The sequence below is a fragment of the Myotis yumanensis genome, unplaced genomic scaffold (assembly GCF_028538775.1).
Source record: "Myotis yumanensis isolate MYYU_CA2020_CCGP unplaced genomic scaffold, mMyoYum1.0.hap1 SCAF_1, whole genome shotgun sequence".
In the NCBI taxonomy this organism is placed as follows: Eukaryota; Metazoa; Chordata; class Mammalia; order Chiroptera; family Vespertilionidae; genus Myotis; species Myotis yumanensis.
The window spans coordinates 156,664,921-156,682,378 of NW_027223752.1; the positions used below are offsets into that span (position 1 = coordinate 156,664,921).

The following is a 17,458-nucleotide window of genomic DNA, read 5'->3' on the forward strand; positions in this document are numbered from 1 at the left end:
TGGCATTCTGGGCTCAGGCAAGTCAACAGCCAGTGGTACTCGAAGAGCATAGAGGACACAGCTGAACTTTCCAAGCGGTTGAAGAGCCGTCAACACTCCCGTTTTCAGAGGCAGTGGAGGTTGTGGGATTTGCTCTTAAACATCTGTTAATGATTTTTCATGTAAGTGAGAGATCTATAAAAGATAGTTCTTTGTAAATTGCTTTCCATCCCTTTTGATCTCACAGTTAGACTTTAGAAAAAAAACACACCCAACAATATCAAGAACAATTTTTATTAAGACCACGATTAGTGAAAGGTTACTGTCTTTTCAAAATATCCCAGAATCTACTATGAGGAGCAAGCTAGGGAATAAACATCAAAGCGTAACAGCATATAATGCTCTGATATGTAAACAACTTTTCATTTATATCTTATTAAATTCATCTTTTCTCCAATTTAGGCAAAGATTATAACAAAATATGACATTTGTCATATGAATGGTTCATAATATGGGAGTGACCGTGCTCCTGAATTCTGTTCACGTCACTTTCTAGGCACATTACATAATACCTACATATTCTGGTTTTGCTCCTTAAGAGGTCACCAGCTAATGGTTCCAATTTTATAAGAGAAACAGACATGGAAATTTTGACTTTGTAATTAGTCTTGTCATTAATAGAAGTGTGACTTATTCATATGCTCAATGGGCTACAGAAAAACAGCATATTTTGCATTAATTAAAAATAGAGAAAAAAATAAAGTCAGATCCTTCCAGGCATAAATGTATTTTTAAATTTTTATGGTAAACAAAAATACACTTCTAGTGAAGGTCTCTCCATATTTCCAAATAAGATAATGTTGAACCTACCTTATAATGAATTTTACATTTGACCTCATTTTGGGAGTAAATGCGGTTGTGAAAACGAAGTTACAGAACTTTCTTTAAAAAAACAACTCACCCCTTAACGCGCACCTCTCCCCGGCACTGGTCAGGACAGCCTGGCACGCTTCGGCAGCGCCATCCAGGAACACAGCCTCCCCCTTCCTCTTTAGTTTGAAGCTTTAATGTCAAAATAAGGTCTTACCATAGCCCTTTCACAAAAATAAGGCACCTTTGTGCTGTAAAAACATGAGTTCTTTGCCAAAGGTTGTTATGTGCTTTCACCCGCATCTGCTGTCACCTGCAGCATCTTCTTTAAAGATCAGTTTTTTCTTCGTAGCGACACCAGCACGCGGCTCGTTGGCTGTCCAGGTACGGTTTACAGCCCAAGTGTATAACACTGTCAAACAAGAGCTCCACTGTTGTTTCACATGCTGCAAAGTAAGGAAGTGCCATTACTGTGGGGCAATCGCAAAGGATCGCTCTCTCGTCTCCCACATCACAAGTTCCCGCACAGTGTCAGGCATGTCCTTTGTGGGCACTTCAAGGTGTGCTGTGTGAAAGTCCCCCCAAACCTTCGGAAACCAGGAACATGTATCTTTATATACAAAGACTGTTTCAGCCTCTTTACCGTGTACCAGCTTTGTGTTTGTATGCAAATAGTCAACCCAATTTTCTGTGCTAGACAAATGAGTCTCTCGCAATAGCACTGAACGATCAGTTCAACACTTTTAATTTTCCTTATTTATTATCTTATGTATTTTTGTTAAACCTGAGGATATTTTTCCCATTGATTTTTAGAGAGTGTGGAAGGGAGAGGGAGAGACAGAGAGAGAGAAACATCAATGTGAGAGAGACACATCAATTGACTGCCTCCCGCATGTGCCCTGCAACCGAGTTATATGACCTTGACTGGAATTGAACTCAAGACCCTTCAGTGCGTGGACTGACTCTCTAACCACTGAGCAACCGGCTACGGCTATTTATTATTATTCTGTATCCTCACCTGTGGATATGTTAATTGATTTTTAAAGAGAGAGGGAGAAACATCGATGTGAGAGAGAAACATTGATTGGTTGCCTCTCGAATGAGTCCCCACCGGAGATCAAACACAAAACCTAGGTATGTGCCCTGACCAGGAATCAAACACTCAACCTTTTGGTGTACACAGGATGAAGCTTCAACCAACTGAGCCACCTAGCCAGGGCTCATTTTCCTTTCATCAGAAAAATATCACTGTTTGAGATGCCTGATAATATTCTTAAGTTTGCATTTCAAGGAAAGCTTTTTAGGTTCAGAAAAAATAAAGATTAAAAACAGAGAAACCTCAAAACATTTCCTTCTAGCCAATGGCAGCTAAAAACTGATCACACATCATTTAAGATACTTAAAATAAATGGACCCAAGTTTCTTTCTTTGACCAATATTCAAATTTAGCTTGGGAGGGGAGACCTAGGAATCAAAGGTGTTTTTCCTTTGGTAGGGTTAGAAACATTTTTTTAAGATTATAAAAATGATAACGGATTTACTTTGGAACACCCAGGTGAGATTATCATAATATATTATACTTATAACACTGAGTGGCTTTTAGTTATCCAAATACTTCCAGTTTCAAATATTCACGTTAAGAAATTTTTCATTACAAAATCTTGACATTATCAAAGTTCCGCCAAAGACTGTGCCATTAAGAAACACAACCAACCACAGAAGTATAAAGGTTCTGATTATTAAATAAAAGATAGCAAGAAATTTGGTTTCATCATTTAGCTACGTTAGTATGATCTCAGAACAGGACACAGGAAATACATCCAGCTATGCTTCAGCTGTACAAGTTTACCTCGGCCGAAAGCATACAAGGGATTCAGAGTGCTCACTTCCTTAACAGTTAGTAGTGGGGTTTCAGAGTCAGACCCATGAGGCTACCTGGGGAATACTGTAGGAGACAGAACACAAGTTGTAGAGTCAGGAGCATGTAACTTGGGGCAAGTTTCTTCTTTCTGAACCTGTTTCCTTCCTTGAAAATGGGTAAAACTGACCTACTTTTGGACTTTTGTAAACATCAGTGAAAACATGTCGAAAGTATCTAGCACTGTCTGTTACGCAAAGTGTCTAAAAATTTAGTTTCCTTTTGTGCCCCTTCTCATTGCCCTTCTTTGTTTTCAGTGTGTGGTACATTCTCTGGCTTGACAGTAAAGAACTCTCGTAACTGATAGTAATGGCACAGTGATGCGTGTGTACACAAATGTGTCATTTTACCCTATGACAACTCTGAGAGGGATGTTACCGTTCTCATTTATATATGAGAGAGTGGAGCACCTTTTCCCTTAGCTGATTTTTGCCTTGTATCCCTTCACTGTAATAATCATTACCATGAGTGCGACTATATGCCGAGTCCTGAGTCCTCCCAGCAAACCACTGAACCTGGGGTTGGTTTGGAGGACCTTCCTGACAGATACATATGAAGAGATAGAGTTAAGACTCAAATCTTCCAGAACTTTCTATTCTAAATCCAACCCTACTCATATATATATATATATGTCTCATATATATATACACAGGTCTCATATATATACACACACACACACATATACTTTATACATTGATTTCAGAGAGGAAGGGAGATGGAGAGAGAGATAGAAAGATCAATGATGAGAGAGAGAATCATTGATCAGATGGAGCCTGCAACCCGGGCATGTGCCCTGACCGGGAATCAAACCATGACCTCCTGGTTCATAGGCTGATGCTCAACCACGGAGCCATGCCAGCTAGGCCCAATCCTACACCTTTTAATTCACTGGGTCCAGGGTTTGCAAGATCTTGCATTAATTCTTCTCTGCCTCTCAGTCCCTCCTCCCAAGGTTCCCAAACACTTTTTGCTTCCATGGCTATAAATCATGTCTGATTACAAAACCACTGAGTTCTGGTCTCGGAAAACTGAAGGGGCTGTGTTACAACAGATAACGTAATGTAGAGTGGAAGATTTCTATTGGTAAATCCTGTACTAAAACATGAAGCATTCAATAAAACTTGGCAAACTGCACTGGTCCCTGTCCCACCGGACCATCCTCACCCTGCACGTGCTGAGCTAGTCCCAGTGTTTTCTGCACCTCTCGGCAGATCTTGGAGAGGCAGTGCTGGAACTCCTCATCACAGTCGTTCTTGCTTTCGCCACAGGTCTCATAGCACCTGTCGTGGTGGTTGCAGCACTTTGTCAGGGAAGGGATGCCAATATTAAGCTGAAAGAGGCATTTGGATGGGTTATTACTGACGAAATTCAAAACTCCTCTGCTCAAGTTCTGCATTCAACTATCAAAGAGCAGTCGATGACAATGACTGCTATATAATTTCTAAAATCTATTTCTGCCTACACGTTTTCCATTTTACGTATCTCTCCATGACTCTCACCACACCCACCCACATTGCTCTGCGACCTTCCTCTCAGCCCTGCTTTAAAGCTTCCTATGTGGCAATGTTAGAATATTCACAGATACCTGCAGTAAAAAACACAGCTTCCAATTGTCCGAAGCACAAAACATAGTTTTAAAAACATAGAAGTAAAGCTAAGAGCATTAAAATTGTTCTCCAGGGGCGAGGCAAGTATGACTTTCGAATATTCCAAAGTGTTTTGTACCTCCTCTCCCAATAAAATGTACTTTATATGAAATGTCATTGAAAAATTTTAAGCTCCTACAACTCAAATTTTGTTTGTTGTTTTGAGGTTTAATCTTTAATTGTTCACCCAATCCCTAAAAATATTGCTCCTTCACAGCTATAATTTACCTTTAACTATTTAAAATTAATTTATATGCAAAACCTTTGTGTCTAGGAATCCACTCTCATAAACATTTTTCCCCATTACACTTGGCTCTGATCCAGCTTCCCCTACCACAAGCACACAGCTATCTCACTCAGCCTAGTTCTAGTACAGAAAATATTATATCTTATTTATACTTTTTCATTCTAAGTAGTCTTACTTCTATATTAAAGCACATTTATACATGAGGAATTATCATTTAAATGGTATTTACATATCCAAAATTAAAAAATAAAACATGAATTTTACTACATTTAGTTTTGTTAGGACTTAAATGTGTTTTTTAGCTATAAAAGAATATAGTAAACCTAATCACTATTACAACAAGCAAAATTATTTGTGAACCTGAGAACACACTGATAGTCTTGCATTATTAGGAGTATTACAGAGCCTATCATAAGACTTAGCAAATAAAAAATAATATTTACATGAACACCAAATAGTGGAGAGCCACATCCATTCGGCGGGGAGGGTTTAAAACCATAACGTGGGACGGGCTTAGATCCTAGAAAATATAAATGGTATCATAATTAATTGTCAAATATGATAGAAAATACATACACAAGAAGGTCTACAATGTGCTAGACTCGCCTTGGACATGCTTCATATTCGGATGCTGACATAGTGAGTATGTCTTTATTCTGAAGAGCTTGAGAATGCTAATTTGTCTACCTAATTATTTTTTATTTTTTTGAGAAATTTTAAACATGTTTTTATTGATTTTAGAGAGAGAGGGAGAGGGATAGAGAGATAGAAACACTGATGAGAGAGAAACAGCAATCAGATGCCTTCTGCATGCCTCCCTACTGGGGATGGAGCCTGCAACACGGGCATGTGCCCTGACCAGGAATCGAACCGGTGACCTCTTGGTTCATGGGTTGATGCTCAACCACTGAGCCACACTAGACAGGCTTGAGGATTTTTATAAGAGCTTATTTGAGCCAAACTGATGATATATGCCAAGGAGCAAGATCTCCAATGTTCCACTCTACCTAATTACTTTTATTTCTCCTGTAGTGAAATATGTACAAATGTATACTTATACACATTTGTGGTAGTGCATAGAATGTAATTATATTGGTAAACCTATACCATACAAAACATACAAAAGCTTATTCTGGATTTCTGGAGATTTCAGAGGTTATATGCCAGATTGAGTCCATGTGTATGAAAGAAATCCACCCTATTTTCCTGTACATTCTAACAGAAATATTTAATCCTCACCTGAGGACATGCTTTTATTCATTAGAGAGAGAGAGAGAGAGAGAGAGAGAGAAAACATCAGTGTGCAAGGGAACGGAACGTTTGCCTACTGCATGCACCCCAACCTGGGATCAAACCCACAACCTGAATATGTGCCCTACCTGCGAATTGAACCCGTGACCTTTTGGTGCACAGGAAAACGCTCAAACTAACTGAGCCAAACCAGCCAGGGCTGGTGTACAATTTAAAACTTATGAATTGTCGCCCTAGCCGGTTTTACTCAGCAGATAGAGCATTGGCCTGCAGACTGAAGGCTCTTGGATTCAATTTTGGTCAAAGGTACATGCCTCGATCCCTGGCTCTGGTTGGGATGCGTGCAGGAGGCAACCAATCGATGTGTCTCTCTCACATCGATGTCTCTCTCTCTCTCTCTCTGTCGCTCCCTTCCAGTCTCTCTAAAAATGGAAATATATCCTTGGGTGAGAATTAACAAAAAATAAAACGTATGAATTGTTTGTTTCTGGACTTTTCCATTTAATATTATCAGACAGCAGTTGACTGAGATTAACTAAACTGTGGAAAGTGAAGCTGTGGATAAGGTGGTGGTGGTGGGGTCTACTCTACCTTAATATAGGACCTTTATACCATTACTAGAGGCCCGGTGCACGGATTTATGCTCTGTTAGGGTCCCTTGGCCTGGCCTGTGGACATCCCCCGAGGGGTCAGGGGTCCAAGATTGTGAGAGGGTGCAGGCCAGGCCGAGGGACCCCCCTGGTGCACGATTGGGGCTGGGGAGGGACTGCAGGAGGGCTACAGGGCGTGTCCGGCCCATCTCGCCAAGTCCTGATTGGCCGGACCCCAGCAGCAAGCTAACCTACCAGTCAGAGCGCCTGCCCCCTGGTGGTCAGTGTGCGTCACAGCGGCTGGTCGAACGAACGGTCAGACAGTTAGTATATTAGGCTTTTATTATATAGGACCAGTGACCTGGTGCACAGATTCCTGCATATCGAAAGGAAATTAATTAGAAGGTGGCTGGTGGGTGGGACTGGGCAAGATGGGCTAGACACGCCCAGGAGCCAACCTCCTGCAGTCCCTCCCCGGCCAGCTGTACCTGGAGTGGCACCGTGGCTTCAAAGGTGTCTGCGGAGTGAGCAGGGTCCCTCCAGCAGGTGGGGTCCTTTGGCCTGGCCTGCGGGGATGGGGCAAAACTGGCTCTCTGACATCCCTGAGGATTTCCAGAGTGCAAGAGGGTACTCTGCAAAGTTGCTGTCATAGAGGGTGTGGAATGCAAATGCAAGTGTGCAGTAAAACAGATTTGGGGCCGACAGTGCCCCAGCAACAATATAACCCATGGCCAAAGGTGGAATCGCACGGCCCCGTGAGGAATCAGGCTCCCTCCTCTCTGGCTTCAGGGTGCGTCATCTGAGAACTGCCGCTGCCAAGTCACTGCAGCTTGGTAGCTCCTGCATTGAGTGTCTGCCCACTGGAGGTCAGTGTGCGTCATAGCGACAGGTCAGACAGAGGGAGGGACACTTAGCATATTAGCCTTTTATATATAGAGAGAAGACCTTACAGGACTATACATTCTAGCCCAGACTCAGGCCAATCATTTCACAAATATACTCCTTTGCCATCTAAGGAAAAAGGACAGAAATAAACTTGGTGAACTATATTACTCCAGTTATACTCTCCCTAATAGTACCAATGGTTCAGGAGCAAAGTGAAAAGTAACATTATCATCCATCTTAAATTTTCAAAGGTACTTTACAAATATCTCTCCTATTATAATATAGAAATCATTTTGACAAACCAAATAGTCACCTACTTTCTCTTTGAATGTTTCCCACAATCGTCCTACAGTATCAAGAAATAGCCTATTCCATTGTGGAATGGCACTGTTAAATTCTGTTTTCTTATAAATTCTACCTGTAAGCAATTCTCTGCCTCTTGGAGAACACAAAACAAGCCAATTCCCTATGAGGCTACCATTCACCTTTATTTCTAAAAATAAAATATATCCAGTTATTAAAAACTAGAGGCCCGGTGCACAAAATTCATGCACTGGAGGGGGGTATCCCTCAGCCTAGCCTGCACCCTCTCCAATCTGGGACCCCTCGGGGGATGTCCCTCTCACAATCTGGGGCTGCTGGCTCCCAACTGCTTGCCTGCCTGCCTGCCTGATTGCCCCTAACCACTCTCCTGCCAGCCTGATCAATGCCTAACTGCTCCCCTGCTGGCCCGATTGCCCCCAACTGCCCTCCCCTGCAGACCTGGTCGCTCCCAACTGCTCTCCTCTGCCAGCCATCTTGTGGTGGCCATCTTGTGACTACATGGGGATGGCCATCTTGTGCGAGGTCGTGATGGTCAATTTGCCTATTCCCTCTTTATTATATAGGATACCACGTCATAATTGGATACTTGGGAGAAACACAAAGTATTTCACCAACTTTCATTCAACTAACATTTATTACTAGGAGACATAAAGATAAGTTTAGCTTCCAAAATAAAGTGAGGGGGGAAAAAAGCAACCCTTCTAGAAATCAGCCCAAGTAAATAATCCTCTCAAAGTAATGATCTAAAATTGATTTAAATGTGTTGCTAAGACGCTCATGCTCAAATGAGATGATCAAGCAGAGCCTGAAGAAGTGTACAACCTCAGAAAGATAGAAGACTATAGTCTGCTCCACTGAGTCTGAAGAATCACATGTACAGAGGGAACAGTTATGCTAGATCTAGAAAAGAGGAGGCCAAGGGCAGAAGTTGGTCTTATTTTTCCAGCACTGTCCAAGAAGGAGGGCTGTTTCTGGGGCCTTGGAGGATGATGGTAGATGCCTGAGGCTAAGTCACTGTGCTTCTTCACCTCCTCCTTTTAGTCCTTCATTCTTAAGAACAACTGTTTATGTTTTGGCTTTCCAATTAAAAGGGCCTATAGATGACAATATACTAACCACATGGATGTCTAATGGGCACTTCAAACTTAAGATGTACCTCCTAACATTCACCCTCAAACCTGTTCCATTCAGAGTTCCTTCTTCTCAAGTAATAGCAACTCCATCCTTCAAGTGCTCAGGGAAAAAACATTAGCCATGTTTGACTCTCTCATGTTCTTCTATCCCACATCCAATTCTTCAGCATATCCTGTTGACTCTCCCTTCACAATATTCAGAATCTAAGCACTTACCACCTCCAGTGCTATTATCCTGCTCCCAGCCCCCCGGATTATTGCCTTAACCTCCTAAATAGTCGCTTTACTTTGGTTTCCCCACCCCATCCCACCTCCAGCTATAGTCCAAAATCAACAATGAACCTGACTGTCCTTGTCTCCTTACTATTCTCTCCTTCCTCTTCCTATCTTCCTCACTGTTCCATCATATCTGACCTCTGCTGTTCCACAGGCACTACAGGTGCCATGGTACCATTGAACTGCTGTTCCTCTATGTCAGTGGTTCTCAATCTTGGCTGCACATTAGAATCATCGCCTGGGAATCTTTTTAAAATCCTGATTTCCGGGCCTCATCCTCTGGAAATTCTGTTTCTTTGTTATGGGGAGGGGCCACAACATTAGTAACAAAGAAACAGAATTTCCGGAGGATGAGGCCCAGAAATCAGGATTTTTTAAAATAAGTTTTATTGATTTTTTTACAGAGAGGAAGGGAGAGGGATAGAGAGTTAGAAACATTGATGGGAGAGAAACGTCGAACAGCTGCCTCCTGCACACCCCCCGCTGGGGATGTGCCCGCAACCAAGGTACGTGCCCTTGACCAGAATCGAACCCGGGACCCTTGAGACTGCAGGCCGATGCTCTATCCACTGAGCCAAACCAGCTAGGACCAGAAGTCAGGATTTTAAAAAGATTCCCAGGTGATTCTAATGTGCAGCCAAGGTTGAGAACCACTGCTCTATGTGGATGCTCTTCCCCCTGATATCTAGTTACTCCCTCACCTTCTCACCAGGCCTTCTCTGACCATACCATTTGCAGCACACTGTGACTTCCCAACATACTATATCACTAAGCTATTTCTTTCATTTATTATCTGCCTCCACACACTAAAATATAAACTCTTTGAGGGTAGGAATTTTTGTTTGTTTTGTGCTTTCAATGTCAAGAACAGTGCCTGGCACATGGTTAACTCCTCAGTAATATTTGTTGATGAGCCCTAACTGGTTTGGTTCAGTGGATAGAGCGTCGGCCTGCAGACTGAAAGGTCCCAGGATCGATTCCAGTCAAGGGCATGTACCTTGGTTGCGGGCACATCCCCAAAGGGAGGTGCGCAGGAGGCAGCTGATCGATGTTTCTCTCCCATCAATGTTTCTAACTGTTTATCCCTCTCCCTTCCTCTCTGTAAAAAATCAATAATATATATATATATATATATATATATATATATATATATATATTTGTTGATGAATGAATGAATGAGCAGAAGACTTGGAAGGCTAATCCCCATGGCAGTTATAATACTCATTATAAACAGATAAACTGGTACTACTGTTCATCCTTCAGTCTCTTTTGAGTTTGGTGAGCATTCATCAGCCTCCAAAGACTAATCACTTCTAATGTGTCACATCTCTTTAAATGACAAACTGGACACCATTAGGTATGGATCTATTTTGAGTTAGATATAGTACTTGTATTAATACAGCCTCGGACAGTTAGCATGTTTCAGCTGTGTCTCACTATTAAGATACAGCAGGAAAAAAACTTTTGAATGACAGAATTATTAGACATAAATGAAGTCAGGGGAAAACAAAAACATGCCCACTATCTATAATAATAAAAGCGTAATATGCAAATCAACCAAATGGCCGAATAGCAGAACAACTGTCTGGATGACCACGCTATGACACCCACTGGCGCCAGGCCAGTCAAGGTGGGTACAATGAGATTGTTTGGGAGCCCCACCATCGCCCCATGATCACCCTGCAGAGGGAGGCCTAGGCCACCAACTGGTGGACTGCAGCAGGTGGGCAGAACCTCCCTCTGTGGGGCATGATCAGTTGCCCCAAAGAGGGAGGCCCAGGCTACCTGGTGGGAGCACTGTGGCGCATGGGCGAGGCCTCCCTCTGTGGGGACAATCCATTGCAGAGCCCTGGCCGGGTGGGCAGGGCCTACCTCTTTGGGGTGATCGATCGTGGGGCTCCTAGACTGCAAGAGGGCACAGGCCGGGCTGAGGGATCCCCACCTCCAAGTGCACGAATTCCGTGCACTGGGCCTCTAGTCCTATATAATAAAAGCCCAGCGACCGAACAGTGGAACGACCAGGCAAACCCTTGACCAGTCACTATGATGCACACAGAACACCAGGGGACAGACGCTCAACGCAGGAGCTGTCTTCTGGTGGTCAGTGTGCTCCCACAGCGGGCCAATCCCTGCAGGCCACGCCCCCCACCAGTGCATGACTCCTCTGCACCGGGCCTCTAGTAAGAGAATAAAGAGAAACAGAGATTTAGCTGGCAAAAATGAGAATGGAGGGATGAGGATGGAGATGGTTATCTCAAACAGGGCTGGTGCTTAAAACTGTCCTAAGGAGGGAAGTTGATAAAATGGAATAATAAAGAACCAAGTTCTAGTATACATGAAATATTGGACAATAATACTATGAAACAAGGCTGGTAAATTGTGAGGATCAAAAGGGGCATATGTTTGGGTTTTTTTCTTTGCTCATTCCATGTAAAATAGTGCCCCTTTCCTTCCATATCCATCCACACACCTTGGTTGGTTTTATTCTTCTTTCTAACATTTATTGACCAAATTAAATAATTCGTTTCTATGAGGGGAGGAACTTTGTCCTGCTCACCTACAAGATGCACATAGTGGACACACAAGAAATTACTGGATGAAAAAAATGGGAAACACTCCTTGCTGAAATTAAAATATTCTTTAACCACAGCAGAAGCAAACAAACAACAACAACACCCTCTCCCTCTGGGAATTAGTTTCCTGAAATATTTTAAAGTGTTCTGATATTTTAAATTCACCTTTAAATTAAAATAATTATTTCTGAACCAAAAAGTTATTTATTTATAATGCTGTTTATTAAAGTTGATATAGATACCAAAATTACAAATGTATTAATATCATTTAAAATGTTGTTATAAATCCTATATAATAAAGGCTTAATATGCAAATCGACTGAACAGTGGAACGACCAGTCACTATGATGTGCACTGACCACCAGGGGGCAGATGCTCAACACAGGAGCTGCCCCCTGGTGGTCAGTGCACTCCTATAGCGGGAGCCTGCTCAGCCAGAAGCCGGCCTCCATGGCAGCACTAAGGAGCAGCGAGCAGGTGGGTGGTAAGGAGTGAGAGGTCCCAGACTGTGAGAGGAATGTCTGACTGCTGGCTTAGATCCGCTCCCCATGGGGAATGGGCCCAACTAGCAGTCGGATATCCCCTGAGGGCTCTCGGACTGAGAGAGGGTGCAGGCCTGGCTGAGGGACCCCCATCTCTCCCCAGTGCACAAATTTCATGCACCGGGCCTCGAGTGTTGCTATAAGCTGCTGAACATGAAAAAGTTAGCATTTCTACTGATGGCAGTTTCTGCAAAGAGCTTTGTGATCTGAACTGTGTACCTGCCTCGCTCCCCTGACACCACCTAATCCTTTGTTGGCCAAACCCTAATCTTAGGTTTTCCAGCCTCCAGGATTGTAAGAAATAAATTCCTGTTATTTAAGTCACCCAATATTTTGTTATGGCAGCCTGAGCAGATTACTATGCAAAGCAAGCAGATACTCAATAATAGAAGAAACACCATCAGAGTCAAACCAAAGCAATAATGTATTGGGGCCAATGTCCCCCAAAATTTATAAGCGGATACAGAAAGCTGAGGGAAAAATTAGATGGGAAGAATTTTAAAAACAAAACAAATCCACTCCCCAACCACATGGAAATACTATTCATTGATTTTACTTTTTGACGTAAGCAACTGCTCCTGTCTTGATGCTTTATGTTTTATCACCCATATGGACAGCTGAAATCTGGAGTTGCCTGGACGGCGACGATAGTTGTTTTCTACAGATTTTTCTTAATTTGATGTAAATACTTCCAAACAGACCAATATGTTTCATATGAAAGACAGTGAAGCAGATGAGAAGCCTAAGGGGAAGGCTGTTGGGTCCTACAAAGGTCTTACCACTGTTTTGTAGGAAACACAGTCTAAAATCCAACCTGTTTCCCAAACACCCGAGATTTTAAATTCATGATTATTAATCTCATAGGGCCCTTATGCTACTTTATTTTTCTAGTCCACCACTTCCTATTTTCCTCAAATTTCTAACAATTCCATTTCCATCTTCCCTCCCTCCCAGCTCATGAACTTGATTTCTACTTCACTGAGAAAAACGAGGCAATTGGAAGAGAACTTGAACATCTGCCTACCTATCCGGCATCTGTACCCATATCCTCTACCTCTGTTCCTATTAACGGGACTATGCCATCTGTGCTCTTGGCCAATCTATTTATGAACTAGAACCTAAGCACATTGAGAAGGTTAACTTGAAGCGCCGGCAGATAGGGCAGGGGTCCAGTGGAAAACAAAGGCAGGCACAGGCAGGGGCAGACAGAGCAGTTTGAGCAGCCTAACCACAGGAACCAACCAAGCAGAAATAATAAAATGTTTCTGGACTCAAAGCGGGAGGATGGGAAACCAAGGGAGGGCCTGGAGCAACAAAGGTGTACGAACCCATAGAAACCGAGAAAGTTCAGCATAGGAACAGAGAAGGAACTTACAGAAACAGGGAAAGTTCAGGCTTGTTGCTGGGCAAAAACAACTGAGGGAATCAATCAGGTGGTGATACAGGTAGACATGGAGCAGGCTCGTAGCAAATATATACCCCTGGACTACAAGGCTTTACTGGGCAGCCCATTATTGGGTCCCCTCCCCTTGTAGGGAGTCTGAACCTGCTTGTAGTTCATTCTTCGGCGTCTCGAGACACGAACCCAGGAAAACACCTTGGCTCACCATTCTGGTCATCAACATGACTCCAATAATTCTCCTTTCTCTCTCTTCTATAATTATTTTTTAACTCACTACTGAATCATTCTCAAAAGCATACATATGCTATTATTTCTACTAATGACCCCCAAAATTGTGGGTTTTTTTTCACATGGTCTTCCCATTTCAGTTAATAGCAACTCCATCCTTTCAATTATTCAGGCCAAAAACTTTGGAATCATTTTAGATTCTACTCACACCCTCCTTCTAAGCCATTAGCAAATCCTTTCAGCTCTTCCTTCAAAATATGTCCAAAATTCAACCACTTCTCACCACCTTTATTACTACCAACCTGGACAAAACCACCACCACCTTTTGTCTGAATTCCTGCTCCTGTCACGCTGCCTGCATTCTTGCTCCCCCATCTCCCTGGGCCCTTCTTATTCTCAGCACAACAGCCAAAGGGATCCTGCTGAAACATAAATCACTAAGTAAATGACTTATTCATAATTCTAAAAACATGGTACAAAGCAATTTTGCTTTGTATTTTTTAAAGGAAATTGGAAAGTTTTCTTCCTCAAATCTTCTCTGCTGTCCAGGAGAAAAAAAAGTAGCAACCATCACATTTGTCCTCTAAATAACGTTAGCTCACTCTCAATAAAGCCTTGTCCCCACGTAGGGAGGATGGCCAGAGGGAGCAGACCTCTGAAATGCCACTCCTTTCTATCAAGCAAGGGTAACTGTATGCCCCAAGTCTGTGCCCATTAATCTGACCACCCCCTCTTTACCATTAAGACTTTTTTTTTTTAAAGCTCCCTTGACATCACTATTTAACACCATGTTCTTCTAGCTCTGGGGTTTGTCTAGTTCTGTTTGGCTCTGATTAGGTCACTTGCATTCCAAAATATTGGAAAGGTTGAAACAGTGTTCCAAGGAGACTTCTTCCAGTAACAGCAATGAAAGAACAATTTTCATTCTGCTGGAATTATCAATGTGGTGACTTGGAAACCGCAGTCCTATGCAGACAGTATTTACTAAGACACAAGATGGTTTTCACTGAAGCATACCACTTCCCAAATCATCACGTTCATTTGTGTTTTTGTGCTGGAGACATTGCTCTAAACTCTAAAGGGCAAATTTAGTTAGGTTTGTGGAAGAATAAAAAAAGGATTAAGTAAAAGGGAAGATTAAAATAATCTTTTTAATAGGAATAGTATCCACTCAACATTAGAGCTATTTTAAATATACATACACTCTAGCGTTGACCTATGAACCAGGAGGTCACAGTTCTAGTCCTGGTCAGGGCACATGACTGAGTTGAGGACTTGATCCTCAGTCGGGGGCATGCAGGAGGCAGCTGATCAGTGATTCTCTCTCATCATTGATGTTTCTCTCTATCCCTCTCCCTTCCTCTCAGAAATCAATAAAAATATATTTAAAAGATAAATAAATATACAGAAACTCTAGAATCCTTGACTCAAACATAGTAAGCTTATGAAGACCACTCCTTCCAAGTTTTCCTCTCTCTCTAAATGGCAACTGCATCCTCCCCCTGGCTCAGGCCAAAACCTTCAGAGCCACCAGGTCCTTTACATTTGCTGTTCCTCTGCCTAGTGTTCTTCCTCAGTTCATCACCTTCTCCATTTTCCAGTTTCTTCTCAAATATTTTCTTATCAGCGAGAATTTCCCTGAACGACCCATTTAAAAGAACAAACTCCCTCCCAATACTACTACTGGTGTTTTCTTTGCTTTATTGTTCTCAAAGTACTTCAGATCTACACACACTGCATATTTGGCTTATTTCACTTGTTCATTAGTTTACTGACTCTCTCTCCTTCCAAGTTTTCCAGAATGTAAGCTACAGGGACAGAAATTTTGTCTGTTTCGGTCAATGCTAAATCTCCACCTGGTAGAACACCTAACACACAACAGGCACTCTAATATTTGTATAATTAATAGGGATGAGAAGTAAAACTTTATCAGCCTGAGGAAAGGCGACCATTTAACCTTCAAATTATTTACTTATTCCTCCTAACAAGCTCTGCCAGAACAAAAACATCTTCCCTGATTACATACTGATGGTAACATTCAGGCAACACTTTAGGAAGGAATGCAACATTTACAACTTCATAGCATATAAGGTACAGCTCATGCTTTAATTCCATTAACATAAAACTAGAAATTATTTTGAGAGTCACAGGCAGCAGGTGGCATCACGGTTTTACATGACATAGGTTCCTTGTAAATTCACCTACACACAATCTGGTTTCACCATTCAAGTCATTGAGCTCCCTATTCTTTTGAGCTGCGAAGCAGTAACTAGGCCGAGACCTTGTCTACTCTTACTGGAATTTTGAATTTCCAAAGAGAAGCCCAAGTACGTTATCTGAACTAGTACAAGAAAAATCTCTGCCTGAAATGCTGAGTTTATTATTACCAAGAATGCTACCACACAAGTTCTCACACTCAAACATAAGTTTAAAAATATGAAAAAGCAAATCAAAGTAATTATGTTAATATTAACCAAAATAAGGAGGAGGCACCACTGATATTTATCAAGACTTGACCGAAAATATATTACCGTCAAGTCTTGATAGACTAATTTTCTAGAAGAGCTGTCGGAACTCTTTCTCAACAACAGAGTACACCAAAAGTCTGTACAAAGGTCGCAACTTATTTTCTTTAGCTCTGCAGGAAAAAAAAAAAAAAATTAAACCCACTCTTGAGAGAGTTAAACCATCGTGACTTCAAAATTCTCAGCATGTTTGGCATCTTCAGCTGATTTATTTAAGGAGCTAATTATAGAGCTAAAGCGCATGTGTTCCACTCCATTTCCATGATGCGTATGGCAGGCACTAAGTTCTTAGGCAAACCTTGTGCCACTACAAACAAAAAAGCAGCAGTGAGAACAGGGCGGAGAGTGGCTCTCTCACATTCTAACTATGTACATAGAGGTGCGACCTGAAACCAGGGGTGAGGTGTCCCCACGGCCAGAGGACGGCGTCGAGGTCTGCCTCGCATCTCCCCCTCCACGCCCCCCGCGCCCCCAGCAGCCCCGAGGCTGGCCTCGCAGGGTGGGGGGGGGGGGGTCCCCTCTCACCGTCACTGCACTTATACTGGCAGAGCCCGTCCTCGCCCCCCAGGAGGTCCAAGGCGGCGTTCAGGTACGTGTCGATCTTGTGCACGCCGTTCCGGATGGTCTTCAGGGTGGCCCTCCAGTCGGTGGACTGGGCCTCTTCCTGGCACCGGAGCGCGGCGGTGAGGACCAGGAGGAGCACGGCGAGCGCGGGCCACGGGAGCAGGGCCATCCGCAACGCCCAGCCGCGTCGGGACCCACCGGTCCCCAGCGCCGCGCGACGGGCGCGCCCCCACCGAGCCGCTGGGCGCCCCAGGCAGCTGCACGGGCTCCGCCCTCCCGGGAGGCCAGTCCCACGCCCGCACCTCCTACGGCGGCGGGGAGGCGGGCCCTGGCCGCCGTCACTGCGCTCCCGCGGGAGGCGGCGCCCCTGTGCGCCTGCGCCCGAGCCCGGGGCGCCCGGGCGGCGGGGAGGTGCGAGCGCGCGGCCGCGGCCGGAGCGGCGGTCTCCACGCCCACCTGGCCGTGCGGCAGGTCCAGGCGGCCGGCGCCCGGGCTCCCGTTAGCG

General features: G+C 43.5%; 1 protein-coding gene across 1 annotated transcript; it reads right to left on the reverse strand.

Moving 5' to 3' along the window:
• Positions 1-259: 259 nt before the first annotated feature.
• On the reverse strand, positions 260-17,226 carry PLA2G12A (phospholipase A2 group XIIA). Its single transcript, XM_070390624.1, has 4 exons — positions 16,915-17,226; positions 5,104-5,180; positions 3,932-4,097; positions 260-1,295 (listed from the first exon to the last, which is right to left on the reverse strand). Exons 1-4 carry the CDS (start codon positions 17,120-17,122, stop codon positions 1,177-1,179), a joined length of 570 nt encoding a protein of 189 aa, XP_070246725.1. The 5' UTR covers positions 17,123-17,226; the 3' UTR covers positions 260-1,176.
• Positions 17,227-17,458: the final 232 nt, after the last annotated feature.

Coding starts and splice junctions, on each gene's coding strand:
- PLA2G12A (XM_070390624.1), bottom strand. CDS start 17,122: ATGGCCCTGCTCCCGTGGCCCGCGCTCGCCGTGCTCCTCCTGGTCCTC. Junction 5,181..16,914: donor CCAGTATAAGTGCAGTGACG/GTGAGAGGGGAC, acceptor TATATTTTCTAG/GATCTAAGCCCGTCCCACGT. Junction 1,296..3,931: donor ACTAGCTCAGCACGTGCAGG/GTGAGGATGGTC, acceptor CTTACTTTGCAG/CATGTGAAACAACAGTGGAG.